The 23,535-nt window shown below is 43.1% G+C and overlaps 1 protein-coding gene across 3 annotated transcripts in view; it reads right to left on the bottom strand.

Moving 5' to 3' along the window:
* Positions 1 to 23,535, bottom strand: part of ATXN7L1 (ataxin 7 like 1) — a 232,420-nt gene that overhangs the window by 16,631 nt on the left and 192,254 nt on the right. For all 3 annotated transcript variants that reach the window (XM_019509425.1, XM_019509422.1, XM_019509423.1), the window contains 5 exons: positions 23,025 to 23,308; positions 13,430 to 13,512; positions 12,262 to 12,518; positions 8,607 to 8,799; positions 2,616 to 2,737 (listed from right to left, as the gene is read on the bottom strand). In XM_019509425.1, coding sequence (XP_019364970.1) covers positions 2,616 to 2,737; positions 8,607 to 8,799; positions 12,262 to 12,518; positions 13,430 to 13,512; positions 23,025 to 23,308 — 939 coding nt within the window. The remainder of the gene's footprint in view (positions 1 to 2,615; positions 2,738 to 8,606; positions 8,800 to 12,261; positions 12,519 to 13,429; positions 13,513 to 23,024; positions 23,309 to 23,535) is intronic.

The following is a 23,535-nucleotide window of genomic DNA, read 5'->3' as shown; positions in this document are numbered from 1 at the left end:
AGGTTGTTTTTTTTTTTTTTTTTTTTACGTGCAACCAGCTATATACACACGCACTGTTGTTTTAACCTAGTCTGGATGAAACACATAAATTTAATAATATATTTTTGGACTAGTGTTCAACCTATTTATAAAGCTGATCCAACACTCCCAAGTACCTAGCACTGGAACTGTGGGTTTCAAAAGAAAGTTCCTCTCCTGTGTATCACCCTAACTGAACCCTCTTTATCTTGTTATTTATAACTGTTTATATTTTATAGAACGATATCACCTCACTGTTTAACTGTCACTTGGACAAATATCCATAAATATTCTTCACTAGTGTATTTTTCCATAAATCAGTCCCAAATGCCTAAATTCTCCTTCTCTGTTCTTCACTGAACTTCCTCTTCTCATTCTAGGATTGAAAAACCTAAAACACAGCAATACTAATGGCAGAAAGGGAGATGAGACTATGGAGAGGCCCAGAAATTAGTGAGCTCTATTCTCTACACTGCCAGCAATTTAATGCAGACTTCAGGCAAGTTGCTTAGCCTCTCTCTGTCTTCATCTCTCCATCTACAAAATGGGGACAGCAAATTATTACTGTTTGTAAGAAACTTCAAGAATGAGGACTGAAAAGCACTATATATTATTGTTTAGGGAAATAAAGCAGGGCATCTCCCCATCCCTCATCTTGACTGGATGATCCAGAACTACAGAGCTGCACTAGCTTCAGGTATAAAACTGCAGCTTTACACATCTCTCCTGGCTGAAGATAAGAAAAGATCAATCCAGAAGGGGAGGAGGGCTGAGGATAAGAAATGTGTACAACCAGGAAGCAAGTGTCATGAATTTTCCATGTTATGTAGGGAAATGACGCGTGGATGAAATTTGTTGAAAGAAGAAATATTAAATATACACAGAGATTTAATTCCTTGTAGAGCCTGAGAGAGTATTTTGAAAAACTAGGTTGGATCCTGCTTTCACTGAAATCTGTCTCATGGATTTCAGTGGGAGCAGGATGGAGCCTTTTATTTTACCACAGTATTGAGATGTCTAGGGATTATTTATACGTTTCGTGTTAATGGTGGTGCCAGTGACACCCTCTCAGGCCATGCCAGCCCAGTCAACTCACTTTGCTCCAGAGAGCAGTGTCCTTAAACATACTGCACTGCTGCAGGAGGGTGGCTTCCTAAACCAGAAGGGTAGCCCCATCCATGAGGTGGGGTGGGTAGGAAAATTAACCTTGTCACCCAGCAATGCTGATTAGCTTCCTGGATTAAGCAATAATCCACACAGAGCAGCACTACACACTTAAAATCACCACCCTGCAACATGGTCTGTTCACTTGGGAGAAGTGGTCTCAGCCACCTCAGTGCTCTACCCTTTGACAAAAGTAATTGACAGACAAATCCTTGTTTCTTTATTACAGGAAACTAGTGCTTTATCTTTGGATGACAAGTATCATGGAGCTATAGCCATATTGCCTTTTTTACAGCCGGTATCAATACTGTACCAGCTCCTGGAAGAGGAGCTGCACCTGTGTATCAAGCATCTATCTCCTTCCGACCCCACCTATTCTAGAAACTTGTGCAATGAACCCACTGGTTCCAAACTCGCTCTCCTGGCAGAGTAGCATTATTTCAAAGCTATTGGGTTAGTCAGACAAGCCAGTAGCAATACCTTTAAATAATACCAAACCTGTTTTATCTAACAGCTGCCATTCTGTTAGTATAATGCAGTCCTCATAATACTAAAAGTGATGTGACATGAAACACTTATCTTGAATATAGCTGCATTGGAAGGAAATGCATGTTGCACAGTGGAATTCTAAAACCACATCTTCAAGTCTGAAGTGTCATTTTTAAATTGATTTCAAAATTCCTAATTTCATTTTTTTTTAGCAGTGCTGTCTAATTTTAATGTCTGTGCATAAACCATTTCTGTGAGATATCTGAATGTATAAGTAGAATGTACACACGAGAATCGAAGTTTATTTTTTGTTAGCTGAATTTGCTGATGGCAACTGATTTCTAGTTTTTCTGTTCAAAATATATTCAGTGATGGCATGGCTGCACTCTTATCTACACCAGTAGCTCGAGTTGTTTTTGTCTACAGCTACACTTTGGAAAAATACAATCTCCATATACAGAACTTAGGACCTTGGTGTAAAATATAATAATGTTGCATTATAATTGGATATGTTAAGACATTCATGCCAATGAGTCTTACGAAATCTGGAGGCTGACATGGATTATTTTAGATGATCTTGGTGCTTCATGTCAAGGGTTTGTATTGTACTGACCCCTTTCTGTTTTATTCAAAACACCTTCGGTCCATTTTGCACATGTCAGAATTACATAGTATTCCTTTCAGTTGTGAGAGAAAGAAAGGAACAGCATCTAAAGTTGACCTCAAAGTTGCTCCAAAGATCAGGCTGCTAGCAAAGCAGAAGTGGAAAGGACTGATCTGTAATCCCTTGGTTTAGTTCAGTAGGGAGAATATTATTGTGGGCTTTGCATACTGTGAGAAATGAACATTATGTCCATCAGGACATTCTCTAATTTATCTCAACAATAACCTCCTTGAGCATTAAAATGAATAAAAACATTCATATGGGCAAAATTCTCACTTACTTCCACATCTGTGAATTCAAGTGTTTTTCCACCATGGAGTTTAGTGCGAATCGAAAATGGTCCCATCTTCTATCAAATACATAGTAGCCTCTTCCCATTAAACGACTGCCAAATGAACAAAACTGAAAGAGATATTTCAATCTTATTTACAGCTAAAAAATTAAGTTATAATCTCCAAAGCAAATAATACACACACGCACACCCACACCTATACTTGCTCAACACATACATATTAAAAAAAAGAAGGCTTTTGACAAAGGAAAACATCACAAGTAACTTTCCTGCACTATATATGAAACACATACAGATACACCTGTAACTCTCCTACTTTGCCTGTGCAGCATCTTACCAATGGCACACCTATGACAAACAAAGTACTGTTTGGTACTCATTGCTAAAGAGAAGAGGAAAAAGTGGCAGAGAGAAACTAAATTATATTGCCTCTCAGGGCATAGTAAATATTGTGATTCCATGTGTCAGGGTGGTTCTAACAGACCAAGATCAATGATCAGGTTTCTCTTTAAACAAAAAAAAAGTTTATTTCACTTGAAGTAATGCATTCTCTTTATTACTCTCCTGAATAAGGATGACTGTACGGCTATCTCTGAAACAAGCATGGTCATGTTTACAATATTAGCTGTACTCTTCTCTTTCTGCTCTGAGCGAATTCCCCTCAGCTGTTATATCTCTTGTATTTACATATGCTAGGGAGGAATTCTGCATTTCCCCTGCTCCTACACTGTATCCTGTGTATCACTTGTGCTTATCTAGCACAATGGTTTGAATCTAGGCACTCCTGACTCTTCCGTTCCACAGTCTGTGATCAGACAGCCCTCTCAAAATCAAAGCACTGTTCACTTCAGCAGTAAACAGCTTTTAGAGAAAAAAAAGTAAGCAACAAATTTATACTGGCTCTCTTACCTAAAAGACTTATAATTCCCCAATGGTACGACAGAAAAGCCTAACTTCCTCACATAGCCTTGGCTGGTCCCCGTAGCACACTAGTTTCCCAGAATAATTGCTGCTTGTTTTTTGGAAGAGGGTGTCGTTTAAATCTTGCCTCTGTTCTTCAGAGCTTGTGGGCCACGACTCTTCTACTTAAAACCATTCCTGTAAGGCTCAGCAGAAGCTTGAACCAGGATCCTCAGTGAACAGCTCTGACATGCTCCCTTAACTGCAAGTATCTGCTGGGACTAGATGGCTGACATATCCATTCTCAGGTTGAACTACCCAATACAGTAAGTAAAAGCCACCCGAGACACACCCCTCAGTAACACAGGCAGCCGGTTAAAATGGTACAAGTGGTATAAGCTATTTGTCAAATCCTATCAATTTCTATATCAGGGTGCCCAAACCTCGAGTCCCAGGCCACGTCTAATCCCCAGCAGCTGGTGGCTGCTCCCCTGATGCCAGATTTCCTAACCTGTGGGGAGCACCACAGGCCAGATAGCATGGCTCTGTGTGCTAGATCGGGCATGCAAGGTGGCATGGGGCTTGATCCTAGTGTGCGAGGGGTTATGTGGGGTCCAGTTACAGCGCGTGGGGCCTGATTTCCGTGCATAGGGCCAGGCAGGGGCAGTGCAGGATGCCACAGTCTGATTTTGGCATGCGCAGCCAGATACTAGTATGCAGGGCTGGGCAAAGGCGGTGCTGGGCCCAAGCCAGGGGTGTAGTTTGGGTGGAGGCAGTGCAGGGCCCGAACTGGTCTGTAGACTGTCCGTGCAGGGCCAAAAGGTTGAGCACCACTGTTCTATATGAAAGACATTGCTTAAAATGAATTAAGCATGCCTTGCTATTTGATTCTGGAACATTACACATATCACACACAGGCCAGCTCCCTGTTAGCACCTAATTAAGGCTAGTTACACTAATTCCTCACAGAAGTAATTAATCAGTCAAACAAGCAGCTGCTTGCACTTTTTGCCTTAGCTTCTGGAGCCAGGACAGAAAGCAGCACCTAGGGGAGGAAGAGGATGCTTACAAATGCAAGCTGACAGCAGCCAGAGCTGTGGGAAGAGTGGCAGCTGGGTGAGAGCCTGAGGGTGAAAATTAACTCTGTGAGCTGCCAGTTAGACAACCCTGATGTAAACATCCCAATAGCCAAGTCAGTCAGTCAGTCAGTATACATACTTTATTACTGAGCAGCTCCTACACTGGGGAGGTGGCTGCTATTCAGTTACACAGTGCACTGTCTTTCCAGTGACTGAATGTACCACTTCCATTGCTCCCCAAACACCTGGCAGCTCTTGAAAGAAAAGCTGAGAAACCAATTCAGCATGGGACTCCCACAAGGCACTGCCAAGATAGCTAGACAGATTGGGTAGAGGTATATTGTATACAGCTATGCAGCTCAGTGGAGATATGTGGTTTTTCACCTGGGCACAAGCTATGCTAACATGGCTATCTTGCCTGTTCCAGAACTGACACACTCAGGTCTAGCTTGGATATTTCTGCAGATATACATGCAGACCCCAATAAGTGTTAGTTATATTTGTTGTACATTAACTATGAGTAATACATGACAAACTAACTTGCCAGATGTTAACTATATATACCCTTGGATAAAAATGTTGGATCAGCCACAAAGAAGCTGATCTTTGCACAGAAACTTCTTTGTGTTGCAGAAGTATCCTGTGATAATTTTAACGTGTGGCCTATTGGTATGTTATGATTTGTTCCCTGATGCTCACATATAACACAACAAATGTAATGCTTGCCATGGGGCCACAGATGCCCAGTGTTTAGCAGTTCCTTTATTGTGTAGTTAGTGCTATCTGTAGCAGAAGTTTTCCTGTAGTTGTTTTCTGTGCTGCTTTGTGTGACAAACAAGATTGTTCTAAATGAAATGAGACAAACAATCTAATCTACTTGAATTTCTCAATAATGCCCATTGATAGAGTATTCAAATACCAGTGCCCAGACAACACGTGATACTTACTGTTAATGCTTTCTTATGCAAACTCAAATATAATGATGGTGAGTAGGCACTGTGACAGGATTAATATTTTTGAAAGGTAGGGATCCCACCTTAAGAGTAACTTCATTTTATAGTGTCTCTGGATTTGGAGCACCTATAACAGCTGGCGAGTCATGTCTTCAGGGCCAGATGATCAACCATAGACAAGGATATTTTCCCTGTGTCAACTTCAAGAAAAGTGTAGAGAGCAAAACCAACCACTGTACATCACCTTCATGGATCTAACCAAAGCATTTGACAGTCAGCAGAGCAGGCCTATTTGCAGTTCTAGAAATGACAGGCTGCCCACCAATCCTGTTAAGTCTTATACGTTTCTTCCATGACAACATGAAAGAAACTGTTCAGTTTGTTGGGTCCACTTCGGACAGCTTTAAGATGAAAAGCGGAGTGAAGTGAGGATGCATTCTTGCCCCTACACTTTCTGCAATCTTTTTCTCGGTACTCCTAAACTGCACATTTAAAGACAGGGAAGGTGGAGTGCACCCTCACACAAGATCAAATGGGAAACACTTCAACCTGTCACGACACAAGGCAAAGACTAAAGTCAGAAAGGTGCTTATTAGACAGCTTCTATTGACTGATGATGCTGCGCTTATAGCCCACAATGAAGACCTACTACAAGAACTCATGGATTGCCTTTCAAAAGCTTGTCAGGCATTTGCTCTCACTATCAGCATAAAGTAAAGAGTTGTGCTAGGACAGGGAGTTCCACAAGATCCATCAATCACCCTTAATGAGAACTAGCTAGAAGTAGCTCAAGGGTTCAGCTATCTAGCCTCCACAGTGACCACCAACTTCTCACTGGTTGAAGAACTTAATGTTCACATTGGAAAGGTTGCCACCGCCTTCAGCAGACTAACTAAAAGAGCGTGGGACAACTCAAAGCTTACCATCAAGATCAAAATGCTAGTGTACAAAGCTTGTGTACTCATCACTCACGTATGGTGGGGAAACATGGACAACTTATGCATATGAAGAGAAAGATTAAACATCTTCCACCTGTGCTGTTTATGCCACATACTCAACATCAAACGGCAAGATAAAGTTACCAATGCAGGGGTTCTTCAAAGGGCAAATCTACCAATGTGACAGTCCTAGTCAGACAGAGACAACTGCACTAAAGAGGCGATCTGAGTAGACTGGAAGATGGACGTATACCCAAGGACATGCTATACGGAGAACTCTCGGAGGGAACAAGAACAGCAGGATGCCCCAAGCTTTGTTATAAAGACACATGCAAGAGAGATATGAAGGCATCTGGAATTGATCCTGGGTAATGGAAAACCTTGGCAAGTGATCGGCGCCATCGTCTCCACTGCGGCATTAAAGTTCATGAAAGGAATTGACTCAAATTCCTTTCATGAACGTCATAGACTGCAATGTCCACTGTCTTGCACAGATGAAAGGAAGCCATTGATTGGATTTGGAGGCCTTCCCAAATTAATAAAAGAAGAGCAATCACACCATAGTATATATTTTGTTTTTAGAATAACTATTTCTTTTACATGAGGGTTTTTTCTATTTTAAAATAATTTTAGCTTTACTTCACTTTTCAGTGGTCTTCAAATAGCTTTTGTAATCTGTCTGACAAATGGCCATCTACAATGTTGCATTATTAACACATAGAAGCATGGAGCAAACAAGCACTGGTTGTTTCTAGATGTGAGAAGTAAAGGAGGATAAATTCTAATAGACTATTCTTTAAAACGTTGGGAAAATTAACACACAAATGGAGCTATATTTAAATTTAATTTGAAATTATTGTAAGCATATGCTAATTTTTGTGTAATTTAAGCGTTGATTCTTGGAGTAGTAACACAGGTATAAACTCTAATATCCCCCCACAGGAGTAATACACACTTAAGGCCACCATATTAGTCGACACTGAACTAATTACACTGTTCCAATATATCTATACAGCGCAATATGCAAACACATTCTCTTAATTGTGCATACTACACAGAAAATATATTGATGGAGACATCTAATTGTCATCAGTTCATTTCCTTGGCTTAAAGTGTATAAAAGCTCAGGAGTTCAAGAGTTCTCCAATTACTGCTTACATTGTATTACATAAATAAACACACTTTTCAGATTCAGTGCCATAAGGCTGCACTTACTGATAACAATAAAACATAAAACCAACATGGGAGCAGCCAGACTAGCACATTTGGACAAAGTGATTTCATAGTGCCTGGGCTAAGCTGTGCTCAGGAGAGGACACTCCATTTTAAATGAATGAGACAATGAGTTCAAAATGTAAGTACTCTTGTACAAACTGTGCTTCTCAAGTGTTGTTGCTTAAAGGTGGGTTACAAATCCTCAAGAACATAAAGAGTTCAATCACTTGGTACCATTTTTGTTGCCATACAATTTTCAAGCCTATTTTGAAGCTTTCAGTTAACCTTCTAATTAAGACATGAAAGACTGGTTGTCTTCTCATGGCAGTTTTACACCAACACAACTATTCACGTAAACAGAATTGCTCCCGATTTCTACTAGTGTCACAGAGGTGAATCTGGCTCTAAAATTCTGATTTCAACAGCTGATGCTTTCTTGTGCCCATAATCCTGTAATATTTTAATGTCATATACACTAACCTGTCTCATTTCTTCCAACCAATCTTTGTCTCTTGTCACATCAGACAACTTTATCTTACTTAGGCTGCATGTTTTTGGACACGGAGCCCTACTTACATGTCTGTAGAATGTCAAACACATGTATGGCATTGAGTACAGGCAACCCCTGCTTAATGCTGTTTTGCTTAGTGCTTCACTATAACGCTCATTTTAAATTGATACCTGATTTCACTTAGCACTCAGTGACTTTCATTATAATGCTCGTGGTCACCATCCTGGGTCATTAAAAACATTTGTGGTCACCATCTTGGTCGGTTTCACTTAATGCTCATTTTGCTTAACGCTTAGTTTTTCAGGAACCAATTAAGAGTGCTAAGTGGGGGTTGCCTGTATATGACAGTGATAAGTAGCAATGTCAAAGAGAGAGAGACATACCCCAAGAGGTCTGGGATGGTGGCTGGAAAAGTGACAGTCTAACTTCTCAGATTCTTCAGCACCATCCACTTCTCCTTCATCACTGGACAATCTACTAGCGATGTCTCCTCCCGCAGAAGGCAGTGGCAGGTCTGGTGCATACCCACTATGGTTTGAAGAACTGTTGCTATTTATGCTGTTTGCAGATGATGGTCTAAGTGGAGAAAAAAAAGATTTATACTGTCAATGTTTTGAAAAAAATGTGACAAAGCTCGCATGTCGAGCACAACTGTCTAAGCTTCAAAGCAAGTGGCATAAAAATTGTTAGAATCCAAACAATAACAAAACCTGTGTGGAGGAAGTAAATATAATTAAAAATTAACATCACTTCCACAATCCCTCTTGCCAAGTTATACAGTAATAAAAGTGGGAATCCATCAACTTTGTGTTGGATTGTACAACTCTGTGTAACATTGTGTTACACTTGAGGCTCATAAAGATGAGTTTAAGTACTATTACATTTTGTTTTTGCACTGAAGACAGAGCCATGGAGGGTAAACAGTGCCTGCTGGGGGTGGGGGGAGGGGACAAGTGGCACTGGAACCTGGGTCAGGAGGATGTGGTGGTACTTAGGCTCAGGCAGTGGTAGGGAGGCTGGTGGCAGGGAGGTGGCAAACATGATGTGGGTTGTTGGCAAGGAAGGAGCAGAGGTAGCAGGGGGGCAGATAGCTGGGGGGAGCTGCAGGGGCACAGGTGTAGGCAAAGGAGAGCAAGAAACTCTGCCAGGCCTAGGGTCAGGGAGGACCAATTTAGGGAACTTCTGGAGGGGCTGGACATGTTCAAATCAGCAGCTCCACATGCTCTCCACCCCAGCGTGTTGAGGGAATCAGCGGGTGTCATCGCGGGAACCCTTTCACCGCTTTACGAGCACTTGTGGTGCTCTGGCCAGGTGCCGGACAACTGGAAGAAGGCCAATGTGGTCCCCATCTTTAAAAAAGGGAAGAGGGAAGACCTGGGCAACTATAGGACTGTTAGTCATACTTCAATCCTGGGGAAGCTGTTTGAGAAGATTATCAAAGAGCACCTGTGATGGGCCAGCAGCAGGGATGATACTCAAAGGCAACCAGCATGGTTTCATTAGGGGCAGGTCCTGTCAGACTGACCTGATTGACTTCTATGATCAGGTCACAAAACCACTGGACACAGGTGTCGTGGTGGATGTAGTCTTTCTGGACTTCAGGAAGGCTTTTGACACTGTCTCCCACCCCATTCTCATTAAAAAGCTAGGTGACTGTGGCATTGATCCCTACACAGTCAGATGGATTGCAAATTGGCTGAGGGGTTGTACTCAGAGAGTGGTAGTGGACAGGTCATATTCGACCTGGAGGGAAGTGGGCAGTGAAGTCCCCCAGGGCTCAGTCCTTGGACCCGCACTGTTCTATTTCTTTATTAGTGACTTGGATGACGGGGTGAAAAGCAACCTGTTTAAGTTCCCAGATGACACCAAGATTTGGAGTGAGGTGGGCAAGCTAGAAGGGAAGGACAGATTACAGCGGGACCTGGACAGGTTACAGAGGTGGGTAAATGAAAATAGGATGGGATTCAATATTGCACTTAGGCAGTAGGAACCAGCAGCATACCTGTAGGCTGGGGAACTCCCTTCTTGAAAGCACGGTGGCAGAAAGAGATCTTGGAGTCATTATTGACTCCAAGATGAACATGGACCAACTATGCGAGGTCACGGTCAGGAGGGCTAACCATACCTTGTCGTGCATCCACAGATGCATCACAAGCAGGGCCAAGGAGGTGATCCTCCCCCTCTGTGTGACACTGGTCAGGCCGCAGTTGGAGTACTGCATCCAGTTCTGGGCACCACACTTCAGGAGGGATGTGGACAGCACTGAGAGAGTCCAGAGGAGGGCCACTCACATGATCCAGGGACAGCAGGGCAGACCCTATGAGGAGAGACTACAGGACCTGAACCTGTTCAGCCTTTGCAAGAGAAGGCTGAGGGGGGGACCTGGTGGCCGTCTATAAACTTACTAGGGGGAACCAGCAGGGATTGGGAGAGACCTTGTTCCCCTGAGCACCTACCGGAGTAACAAGGAATAACAGCCATAAGCTGTTAGAGAGTAGGTTTAGATTAGACATTAGAAGGCACTACTTCACAGTCAGGGCAGCTAGGATCTGGAACCAACTTCCAAGGGAAGTGGTGCTGGCTCCCACCTTGGGGGTCTTTAAGAGGAGACTTGATGTTTACTTTACTGGGGTCACTTGAGCCCAGTTTTCTCTCCTGCCCAGGGCAGGGGGCTGGACTAGAAGATCTACAAGGTCCCTTCTGACCCTACATCTATGAATCTGTGAGTAAAGGGGGGAAGGAGCCACAGGGTGCAGGCATGGGGCACTGGCAGGAAGTGAGGCAAGTCATGGGGGGGCAAGCAGTGTGTGGGGCGGGTGCTACACAGGCATCGGGAGGGCAGGCAGCATGTGGGAGCAAGTGGAAAGGGGGTCAGAAGCAGGGTGCCAGAGGTAGGGGTCAAGCACTTGACTCCCCTGCTCCCTGCCTGCCCTCCCCCACCCCCAGTCTATCCACCTGCAGTGGTGGCAGTGGTGTGAGGGGCATGAATTTAAGAAGACCCTCTAATAGATTCTATACATGGAAAACTATAACAAATTGATACATTTTCCATGCATAGAATCTAATTACTGGGGTGGTTGTCTTAAATTCAAAGTTGTCTTGGAGTCAGTAAATTTCCCTTGCTGAAGCTTAAGGCCACTGCTCCTAGTTCTGTCCCCCTACAGTCATGGAGAGAAGCCCATCTCCATCCTCTCTGTAATTGCCCTTCAGGTATTTGAAGACTGTGATCAAATGGCCCCTCAGTCTCCTCATCTCTTAAAAAACTCTAGTTTATTCAGTCATTCCTTATAAGTCTTGCCCCCCAGACCCCTAATTATTTTTGTTGCTCTTTGCTGGACTCTTTTTCCAATCCTTTTGAAGTGTTGGGCCCAAAAATGGACACAGTACTCCAAGTGAGGCCTTACCAATGCTGAATCAAGTGGAAGAATCACTTCCCTTGATCTGCAAGTGACATTCGTGTTAATACAACCCAGTATGTTGTTGGCTTTTTTGCAACAAAAGCACGCTGTTGGCTCACATTCAGCTTTGGTCACTCTAACCCTCAGGTCCTTCTCTGCAGTCCTGCAGCCTAGCCAATCATTCCCCAGTCCTTCTTTGTGCATGTGATTATTCTGTCCCAAGTGCAGGACTTTGCACTTGGCCTTGTTGCTTCTCATCTGACTGCAGACCATTTCTCCAGTCTATCCAGGTCATCCTGAATCTTAGCCCTGCCGTCCAGAACGTTTGTAACTGCACCCAACTTGGTGTCATCTGCAAAGCTGCTTAGTGTGCACTCAATCCCATCATCCCAAACATTAATGATACAAGTTGAACTGTACCAGACTCATGATGGACCCCTGGAGAACCCCACTTGATCTCCTCCCAACTAGACACTGGTTATTTCTAGGTACCAAGAGAAAAAACCCTTATATTAGTACTTACTTAGGGAATAATTCAGAGAAGGATAAAGAAAATCCTACTTCAGCTGTGTATAAGGCACAGGAACATTTGCTACAGCAGCTTCAGGATTTAGTTTACACATATTTGAGCACTGCTCACCTAGGAAGTAAAGAATTGGGTGGTTTAGATTTTGCAGGAGACGTTACTTTTGTTTCTTGTCCAGAGGTCACTGAAGATCCTGACAGAGAATCTTGTGCTGGTGTGGGTTGGCTCTGATGGCTTTCCCTTATAGACTGTGGATGCTCCTTGTCTTTTGCACCTTCTTTTTCCCTGGATCGAGCTTTATGTTCAGCTAGAAGGATGTCAAACTGTTTTTTACGGCCTGGAACTGCTCGCCGATGGTTAAGTGAATGAGTCTAAAAACAGGGTGGATAAAAAGGGTGGTTTGTGTGCGCATAAAATTATTTGTGAATTCTGTAAATTTCTGACATACAACTCTAAGAGGTAAAAATCTACATAAAAAGAACTTTAGATACAGCCAAGGCAAATTAAAAGCTATTATTCCACCTTTGGTAAGTTAAATAGTTATTTTCAGAAAGGTTCACTTTTAGCTTAGAAATACTTTTAGAAACAAATTTCACAATGGAAACTATTTATTTACCTTTTCCAAAACAGAAGATAATACCTGAGTAGTACTAGTGTTATTAAAATTTAGAATTTAGTCATTACAGCTCTTAAGCTACAAATAATAATTTGATTTGGTTTGATTTATATCCAAAAATGTATATAAGTGGATATTTTTTAAGCATACAGATGAAATGCTTTTAAAGGTGAGTGATTTTGCACAAGGTTTCTTCCTTTCTGTTCACCTCTACAGACAAGCAGTAGTATGTCTGTCTTTATTAAATGTCTCATCTTGTTTCTGTTTGTATGAGACTTACTTTATCAAGTGGAAACCTTTAAAGTTATTTAATAAGAAAATTACTTTAATCTTAAATCAAAGTGAAGTAGGCATCAGTGCTTTTATACACATGAACAAAAAAGTATCATTTACAAACAATATTCTTTAGTGTTTGTATACAACATTAATACCTTTTACATAAGTGGCATGAAAAACCTCTGTCAAAAATATCACTGTAATAATGCAGATGCCCTGATTCACCAAAGAAACAGAATATGATTACTGTATAAAGAATTACCTGTGGTGAGTGTCTGAATACCATACCCACTGTCTGTAAGACAGGAGTGTCCTGAGTGCACTCATATTACTGTAGTGCCATTTAAACTACAACATAGCATCTGCTATTTTATCTTCTAAGAAAAATACCTTGCAGGTGAGTGATCTTGTGCAAGGTTTCTTTGATTCAGGATCCAGTACTCCACAGTGTTTATTTGGGTCAAATTCTCTTTCTGTTTGAGGGAATGAAAAGAAAAGAAAGTCTAAAAATACATGTTAATACATGTGAATTAAGATTGCTTCCTCACTATATTCAGCTTTACAGAGGCTCCAATAAGCTCTGCCTGACAGTATTATTTACATGGCTCAGTGCCAGCACATTCTAACATGCATCACATGCACAGCTATGCAATTCGGCTTCTTTCCTGTCCTTGGGCATGGTTCCCACCATTAAGAGCAGAATTTCACAGAATTCACAAAACCTGCTCTTAAGCTGGGAAAAAATACACTTGGAAAACAGTCTTTTGGGGGTGGAAGTTAAGGTTGTTCTATTTAGGGGCTTGGACCAGAGAGGTGAGTTTTGTATAGTGATCTGAGTCAGATTTGGGGTGCTGCTCTTAACAGACCTGTGCACTGAATTTTAGAAGTATTATCCAATTTTCCACTGGAAACTGAAAGCTACAGCAGCTCAGATCTTCTGAAAAAATCACGCACTGGTGTCTCAAGTCACACACAAAAGTACAAAATATGCTTGAAATTTTTGATCTAAATGAATCACCAGGTATAAAACAAGGATCTAATCATTATCACCCTATTTCACAGACACATTAAACTTAATTGTGTGTAGTGCATTTCAAAGAAGATTTACATGAGTTCTAATTATTAGAAGCAGTAGTAACCACCTATAGAGAAAGGTTGGTGTATTTCATGCTGAATGCATTCAATTGACATATTTTATCATCAATTTAAATTTTATTTGTGCACTTTGTTTAGATCACTCATAACTTGCATGTAAAATGGCTTTTCAGTTTTATGTTGCAGAACGGATGCTTTAGTTTACATCTATGTAATTTTTTCATAGTCTTTTGTGCCCCCTTAAGATAATAATGAATAAGCAACACAGCTATTTAATAATTTATTTGGGCTTATATTTGTGAAAGAATGGCAAAGTCTTCAGAATACAATTAGTTAATACTTCACACCTATGCAGAACCTTTCATTTGAGGATCTGAAAATTTTTACAAACTATAAAAAATTCCCTGCTGAGAGGTCTGCATTTTTATCCCCATTTTACAGACAGGGAAACTGAAGCACACAATGACCTTAAGAGACCTGCTCAAGCCAAAGAGCGAGTAAGTGGCAGAGCTAGGAGAAGCAGCACGACTTCTGATGCCCAGTGCTCTGTACTAAACAGCATCTGCTTCTTGCATGTCCTAGGTGATTGATGGTTCTGAGTATTGTTACAAGGAATTGTTAAAAGATTAAAAAAAACACTAGATAGGATAAAACACTACTGAACCCACAGAAAAGGGGAAACTCTCTTGATCATATCTGAGATGCAAGGCATTCCTGAACTAAAGTACTATATATCTGAACTAATGATCTGCAGTGTCACTGTTGGGGAAACCTTCCATGACAGTGAAGTCAGTCACAAGAAGTGGAAGCTACTGTGGATTTTGAAGCACAGCAGAATGTAAAAGATACGTACAACCAGTAAGTAGATCCAAACATGCAGAAGAATTTAATACACTGTGTCCTACGGGCCAGATGAAGGAGGTGGTTCTTCAACTTCTTTTTTCAAGTATGTAATGTATCTATCTAGGGGCAGACCCAGAAGGGGTGCAGTGGTATGGCTACACTCCCCCTTTCTGACCACGATGCCAAAGGATCAGCCAGGGACTTAAGTCTTGAAGAAAATAAGCACTCCCCCCCCCCCTTCCCCTCTGTGCTCAAAAGCAGGCCACTCCTTCCCCTCTCATCTTCTTCCCCTCCCGTTCCCCCTCCTGTCTGCCACTGCTGTATCCATGTTGTCCTGGGGGCGAGGGGAGCTCCTGCCCACTCCAGCTGGGTTGCACCAAGTCTGGGTCCACAGGAGTGTGGCAGGAGCATTCCCACTCCCTACCTGCTCCCCCAAGGTGTTCCCTAGAGGCCTGGGAGCAGGTGTGGGGAAGGGGAACTTGCCTTCTCCTGCCATAGTCCTGGGCTCAGTACAGTCCCCACACAGCCCAGCTGGAGTGGGACAGAAGCTCCCTTGGCCCTGGGACAGCACCAGCAGCAACAGGCAGGGACCAGGGAACAAGAGGGGAAGGAAGGGGGCAGAGACATGCCTCTGAGCAAAGGGGAAGGGAAGGGGACAGTACTTACCTTCCTTGGGACTTCAGTCCCTGCAGTGCTGCCTGCTGGGGGTGGGCAGGAGGTATAGGGAGAGGAGGTTGAGGGTGGGGGTGCAGCCAGCCACTGCTGCAGTACCAGGTGCTGCAACCATACCCTGCTTTATAAAATCCTGGATTTGTTTCTGTGCCTATCATGGTTTCTGGGGTCACATATATAACACCCACCTGAGTAAACCAAACCAAACCACACTGGCACACCTGAAACTAAAGATATCAAATGAAGTCTACAAATCAAGAGTGCACCCCTGAAAACATTCCGTCTCCAGCTTCAGGAAACACAAAAGGAGGAACTACTGCTCAATGCAGCTGGAAAAGAAGCAAGTTTTAGGATGCAAACAGTACAAGCAGAGATAAAAGCTAATTTCATGATATGCAGTTAGAAAAACTGGAAGCCTAGGGAGCAATGACAAGACTACACTTAGCATTGGTGAACACCAATGCTAAGCAAGCAGGAAACTTGCCTGTTTTTCCAACTGAAGTCTGAATGCTCCTTTAAGAGTAGCCCTGTAGTCTTAACTGTGAGGCAGAGTATCTATGATGAGACTCACATATAAGATGAAAGATTTTTCCCTTCTTGGTGATCTGTGACAGAACAGAGCTTTTGGATTCCCTGGGAGTACCAGTATCCATGACAGGAAAGGGTCCCAGCTGTAAAGGTGGATTCTTACAGATTTTCACTCAGTTGGCTCATGTTGTAAGCATGATGCTCCAATTCTCTAGAATGGGGGAGTGTAGGCATTTCTTCTATACAGCTCCACTGGGTAGCTGTAAGCAGCATGACAGTCTGGACTGACTGAAAACATGTAGCATAAGCTCCAGTGGTTGCAAACTAGCAGAAACAATGTATTTAAATGGGGTATTCTAGTTGTTCAGCTTTTCCATAAGAGAGCTGGGACTGAAGATGTTATATTTTTCTGCACTAAGTTTTTTCTATTTGCCACTAGAGACAATGACCTACTGGTGGTGGGCATTGCAAGTCTGATTGCCTTTTGATATTTCCCAGCTGGCTGAGATCTTTACTGCAGGAAAGCAGGCAGCCTCCTTCATTATGCATCAGAATCACCAACTCTGAGCAAAGGAAACGGCTTTAGCCCCATTCAGGGGCATGGGAGGAGAGAGTTGAGGATTAAGAAGGATGGAAAGTTGATGTAGACCAGTTTAAGCTCATTGCTAAGGTTTTAAAAACAAATGGCTGGGCACCTGCAACAGGAGATGAGGAACCTAACAATTCCCTTGCTTATTCCCTTTCCCCCCATCCCTTTACTTTTTAATACAAATAGATTGCATTTGAGATCTATCCCAAAGAATCATACAAGCATCTTAGCTTAGCGTGTGCACAGATGTGTGTAATGCTGGCCAGGAATCCGTCATTTAAAAGTTCTTTACGTTTTCACAGCTTAGTATTTTAAATCTTTGGAATAAACAATATCCACAAACTGTACTGTGATGCCACATCAGCAAGAGAGGCTGAGACAGCAAGACAGTCAAGGTATTCATGTGGAAAAATGACTACAGCCAAGGCAGTTGTAGAGCAGAGCTCCATCGTCTCTGGATTTTTTTACCCAGTGAATTTTTTTGGCTCATTGGCAGATACGTTTTACTGGCAAAATGTGCTGAAATGGTGCCAATGTGGGGCTGCTCACTAGAGCCTTGGCTGAGCAATATGAAGGAAGGCCCCATAACAATCTCTGCAACCCTCCCCCCTCCCAAATCTACCTTAATGACTTTTCTCTGTGGTCCTTGGCAGATGATACATATAAAGTGCGATTAATGTGTTAATGGACTAATACATTTGTAACACGCCATGTGCTCAAACAATTTATCACCTGATAAAGAGCCACAAAAAATAGTGATCCATCCTCAGAAATGTTACCTATTAAATGTACATTATCTTAGCAGCTTGTTTGCATCTCATTCTAAGTTGAACACATGGTATGGTACACAGAGTGTGATAGTGTTTGGTCAGATCCTCCTGAATCCTAGGGTGCTCCCCCTTTCCTCCTCCTTCCTGCAAGGGAGCTCCTTGTGATTGACACTGAACTCTGCTGCGCCAGAGTGCCTCACAAGGAGATATCATGACTCTCTGCTCCACCTCCCTTTCCCCAACCAGGCTCCAGGGTGGCTTCTTTAAGGAGCCATTTAGCTCCCCTTCCCTGTGAGAGGCAGAGGGTAGACAAACACTCAACACAACATGCTTTACTTGCACACAGTAGGAATCTCAGAAAGGGGGAGAGAATTTACAGGGCTCTGGGTGCAAGGGTGAAGGGGTCTGGGGCTCAGGTCATGTTCTCCTCAGTTCTTCCAGTCATGGGAAAGGGCCTGGGCAGGAGCAGGTGCATCCTGCAGATCAATACCTGGCTGAGCAGGTGGTGTCACCAGCAGGAATTCAGCTTCTTCAGCCATGGGATGTTCTTCCAAGAAGGATTGCTGGGATGAGATGGGATCCACCTCATGAAGAGGGAAGAACATCTTCACAGACAGGCTTGCTAGCCTGCGAGGAAGGCTTTAAACTAGGTTTGCTGGGGGATGGAGACCAAAGCTGTGAGGTAAGTGGGGAAGTGGGAGATCTAGAGAAAGAGCAAGCAGGAGGGAGAAACAGGGGAGGTGCTCTCGTATTTCCTGAGAAAAATCAGGGCAATCAACTAGTTACCTTAGGCGCCTGTACACAAACACACAGAGCCTGGAAAACAAGCGGGAAGAATTGGAAGTCCTTGCACAGGTGTGACGTGATTGGAATAACAGAGACATGGTGGGAGCTCGCATGACTGGAGCACTGCCATGGATAGGTACAAGCTGTTCAGGAAGGACAGGCCGGGGAGAAGAGGGGGAGGAGTTGCACTTTATGTCAAACAGCATATGATTGCTCAGAGCTCCAGTATGAAACGGGAGATAGGGCAGTTGAAAGTCTCTTGGTTAGGGTCAGAGGGGAGAGCAACAAGTGTATTGTTGTGGTGGGGGTCTGCTATAGACCACCAAACCAGGAGAGTGTGGTAGATGAGGCTTTCTTTAAACAGCTAGTGGAAGTTTCCCCATCACAGGCCCTGGTTCTCATGGGGGACTTTGATCATCCTGACATCTGCTGGGAGGGCAATACAGCAATGCACAGGCAATCCAGGAAGTTTCTGGAGAGTGCTGGAGTGGCACACTAGGGGCCATGCTCTTCTTGACCTGCTGCTCACAAAGAGGGAAGAATTGGTGGGGAATGTGGTAGTGCAGCCATTCCCAAACTCTGGTACAGGTACCACCAGTGGTATGCAGACAACCTGTTCGTGATATGCATTAAGAGTTTTATTAAAATTACTTTATATGACAAAAGTTTGCTGGTGGTACTTAAGGTGGCATTGTTTTAAATTGGTAGTGCGCAATCTGTCACAGAGTTTGGGAACTGCTGTAGTAGTGGATTGCAACTTGGGCAGCAGTGACTGCGAGGTGATTGAGTTCAGGATCCTGAGGAAAGGAAGGGTGGAGAGCAGCAGAGTAAAGACCCTGGACTTCAGAAAAGCAGAATTTGACTCACTCAGGGAACTCATGGGCAGGATCCCCTGGGAAGCCAGACCAAGGGGGAGAGGAGTCTAGGAGAGCTGGCTGTACTTGAAAGAAGCCTTACTGAGAGTGCAGGAACAAACCATCCCGATGCGCAGGAAGACTACCAAGTATGGCAGAAGACCAGCTTGGCTTAGCAAGGATCTCTTCAGTAAACTAAATCACAAACAGCATATAAGAAGTGGAAATTTGGACAAATAATTAGCGTAGAATATAAGAGCATTGCTTGGGCATGCAGGGGTGAATTCAGGAAGGCCAAAGATCAAATGGAGTTACAGCTAGCAAGGGAAAGAAGGATAACAAGAAGGGTTTCTACAAGTATGTTGGTAGCAAGAGGAGGATCAGGGTAAGTGTGGGTTCCTAACTGAATGGGGGAGGCAACCTTGTGACAGAGGATGCAGAAAAGGCTGAAGTGCTCAATGCCTTCTTCGCCTCAGTCTTCACAGGTAAGGTCAGCTTTTAGACTACTGCACCAGCAGCATACTTTGGGAAGGAGATGAGCAGCCAACAGTGGCAAAAGAACAGGTTAGGGATTATTTAGAAAAGCTGAACATATACAAGTCCATGGGGCTGGGTGGGATGCACCTGATGGTGCTGAGGGAGTTGGCTGATGTGATTGTAGAGCCATTGGCCACCATCTTTGAAAACTCATGGCGATCAGGAGAGGTCCCGGATGACTGGAAAAGGGCAAACATGCTGCCCATATTTAAGAAAGGGAAAAAGGAGGATCCAGGGAACTACAGACCAGTCAGCCTCACCTCAGGCCCTGGAAATTCCCTTTCCACGGGAAAGTCATGCCTGACCAACTTGGCTGACTTCTATGACAAGGTGACTGGCTCTGTGGATGCGAGGAGACTGGTGGATGTGGTGTACCTTGATTTTAACAAGGCTTTTGATACGGTTTCCCACACCATTCTTGCAGGCAAGTGAAGGAAGTATGTGCTGGATGAATGGACTGTAAGGTGGATAGAAAACTTGCTGGAGAATTGGGCTCAGAGAATAGTAACCAATGGCTCAATGTCTAGATGGGAGCCAGTATCAAGTGGAGCGCCCCAGGGGTCAGTCCTGGAGACAGTTTTGTTCAATGTTTTCATCAGCTACCCGGAAGATGGTATACAGTGCACACTCAGCAACTCTGCAGATGTCACTAAGCTGGGGGAGTAGTAGATATGCTGAAGGCCAGGGCTAGGATTCAGTGTGACCTAAACAAATTGGAGGATTGGGCCAACAGAAATCTCATGAGGCTCAACAAGGACAAGTGCAAAGTCCTGCACTTAAGTCAGAACAATCCCATGTACAGGCTGGGAGCTGACTGGCTGGGCAGCAGCTCTGCAAAAAAGGATCTGGGGGTTACAGTGGACAATAAGCTGAATATGAACTAGCAGTGTGCCTTTGTTGCCAAGAAGGCTGACGGCATACTGGGCTGCATTGGTAGGAGTGTTGCCAGCAGGTCAAGGGAAGTGATTATTCCCCTTTTTTCAGCACTGGTGAGGCCGCATCTGGAGTACTGTGTTCAGTTTTGGACCCTGCACTACAGAAAGGGACAAATTGGAGAGGGTCCAGAGGAGGGTAACAAAAATGGTAAGGGGGCTGGGCAACATGACTTCTGAGGAAAGACTGAAGGAACTGGGCTTATTTAGTCTAGAGAAGAAGAGACGGAGAGGGGGCTTAATAGCAGCCTTCAATTACCTGAAGCGGGGGGGGTTTGAAAGAGGAAGGAGCTGGACTGTTCTTAGTGGTGGCAGATGAAGGTGGAGGAGAAACACGCATATAAAAGCATCTTATAAGGTGTCCTGGGGGAGTTCCAGTCCTGCTGTTCCTATCCCCACCCCCTCTACACTTTGCAGGAGCCTGCTCCATACACGGCTGGGGGGAGAGACAGCCTCTCCTTGCTGGCAAGTGTTGTTAAAGCTAGTTCCAAGGGTACTTCCTCCCTGTGGATAGCTTCCCCTGTGAACATGAAGCAGGTCACACTGTGCAAGTTTCCATCAAGCAACATTACCTGTTGACAGAAATTATGTCTGCAAAGGGCCTAATGCAGTAAATACCAAGTACTGAATCAGTGTCTACACAACCTCCAGTCCTTTGGTACAGGGTGATGTGGGGGAAAGCCTGGCAGCTTGAAGACACAGTTTACCAACTCTGCGTGTCCCAGGAAGAGCGGTAAATTGGTTCTCTAAATTAAGCTATTCAAAATGTGAATGTTTCTTGTAAATCTTCCCCCGTCCCATTATCTTAAGCTTATTTTAAATGTTATGAATTGTAATGCATTGTATTTATTCATTGGGATAGTAAATCAAACCCCAGGAAACAAAATGTTAGGCTGAAAATAGCCAAATTCTTGATTTTTTTCTTAAAAATTTTCAGTTTTGTAGAACTCAAGCACAGACAACTGCTTAATTTTCCTATGAGCCATGTTTAACTAGTTAAGAAAGAAGTCGCTGTATTGGATGCTTCAGAGGAATGGCATTGTGCCATGCCACATACAGTTTTTGCAAACGCATCTCACTGTTTTGGAATCAAGCCATGTTAGCTGTGCCACAGAGCTGGCTGCCAAATGCAAGAAAATGAAAAACAAAACAAACTTGTATTCAGTCTCAAACAAACAAGTCACACTTATGAACTAAAAATAATGGCAGTCATCTTGTGCGACTCATACACTCCGGGAAAATTGAATCAATCAATTTTCTATCAAATGGATGGTACAGCTTGGATAGCATTACCATTACAAAAATGAGTCTTTCAAAATACGCAAGAAAGTTCTTGCCCAAGTCTTAAAATCCTGCCAACAGACGAACAGACTCTGTACAGAGCTTCCAATGCAGTAAACTTGATTCAGTTACCTTTGCTAGAAAACGTGAGCTTAGACATTTTGTTTTCCTTCCTTAAGAACATAAATGTATGTTTTACTTTTGGAGCAAATTCTCTGCCCACAGTCCAGCAACTGGCCTGATTCAGCTCTGAGGGGACAAAGAGGAAGACTGGGAAGAAATGCTCCTGACAGGCTGTGGAGGAATGGGCACCCTCTAACTGACACTGCGTCCTTAGGCTACAGATGCTTCCACAATACTTGGCTGATCTGTACAGGGACAGATCAAGTGACCGTAACCTTAGCTCACCACAACTGCTATTGATGTGCAGGCCCACAGCTACTGCAGACTCCCCAAGCCCTGCCTCCTTTTCTCCACACAGAGAAACCAGCCGCCAGGCTGAGGGTGTGTGTATTAATTTTACGATGTGACAGGGACAAATCCCTTCAGATTACAGTGACATTTATTTATGCAACTAACTCACTGGACCCATAATAAGTTTTCTTAAAAAGACCAAAACAACCCCGCTCCCCTGTAACAACATAATTGACATGAACTTTGCTGGGTGGCAGAAGTTACATTTCTCAGTTGAACTAACTAAATCTATTATAAATTAAAATTTCAAATTTCAAGAATAGTTTTGGAGACCGGAGAACATGGGCATTGGTAAGCTGATTATTCCTATACTAGTTGGCAGGAAGCTGATTTATACAACTAACAATAGATTAAGAGAATCACCATCTTTTTACTTTAATGGTTTTTCCCCTAAATATTTCACATTTTAACTCACATTAATACTAACACAAAACAAACTTGTATTTGTAAAGGACAGATATTACAAATACAGTAAGAGCTTTTAGGGTAATGATTTGCAATTTCAAAGCAGCATCTTATAGCAAAACAGCCTGCAGCATGTTCCAATATATCACTCCCCAGCTACAAAAATTATTAGTAAAGAATGATGGGCTGTCTGAAAAGTTGCACTACAACATTACTCACCTGAGATTCTTTTGTAAGGCTTGTTACTGCTTTTAGTGCCATTTTGATGTTTCTTGTCTATTGATGGAGCTATAATTCCTTTGCCGTTCAGAATCTTTTCTGGTGATGGTGGCACTGACTTAGATGTCAAACCACATTTAACCAAAGTTGGAGCAGGTATGGTGGATGAAGAGGCTGAGGAGGAGGTGATGGTGGTAGTGGTTGTAGAATTCATTTTAACATTGGCACCATCTGCCTTCACTAGGTTAGGAATTTTCTCTAGACTGACTACAGGAACAGGAACACTGCAAAACCAAAGAAAAAGTCTTCAAGTCGTATTTTTTGTATCACTGAATTTACAGTTTCTTAACTTCCTTCCATGTTTTATTAGGCACTATGGTCAGTGATCAAAACTCTTTATTAAGTCACTAGACTAACATTAGAAACTTTGTAACAACATTTAATACTTGGTTAGATCACCTGCTTATATAAATGGCTATTTTCCAAAGCATGAACATTTTGAGAACAAACT

The sequence above is a fragment of the Gavialis gangeticus genome, unplaced genomic scaffold, assembly GCF_001723915.1.
Source record: "Gavialis gangeticus isolate Ggan-Ray unplaced genomic scaffold, GavGan_comp1, whole genome shotgun sequence".
In the NCBI taxonomy this organism is placed as follows: Eukaryota; Metazoa; Chordata; order Crocodylia; family Gavialidae; genus Gavialis; species Gavialis gangeticus.
Note: the sequence above shows the minus strand (reverse complement) of the source record. Positions and strands in the feature narration are given on the sequence as shown.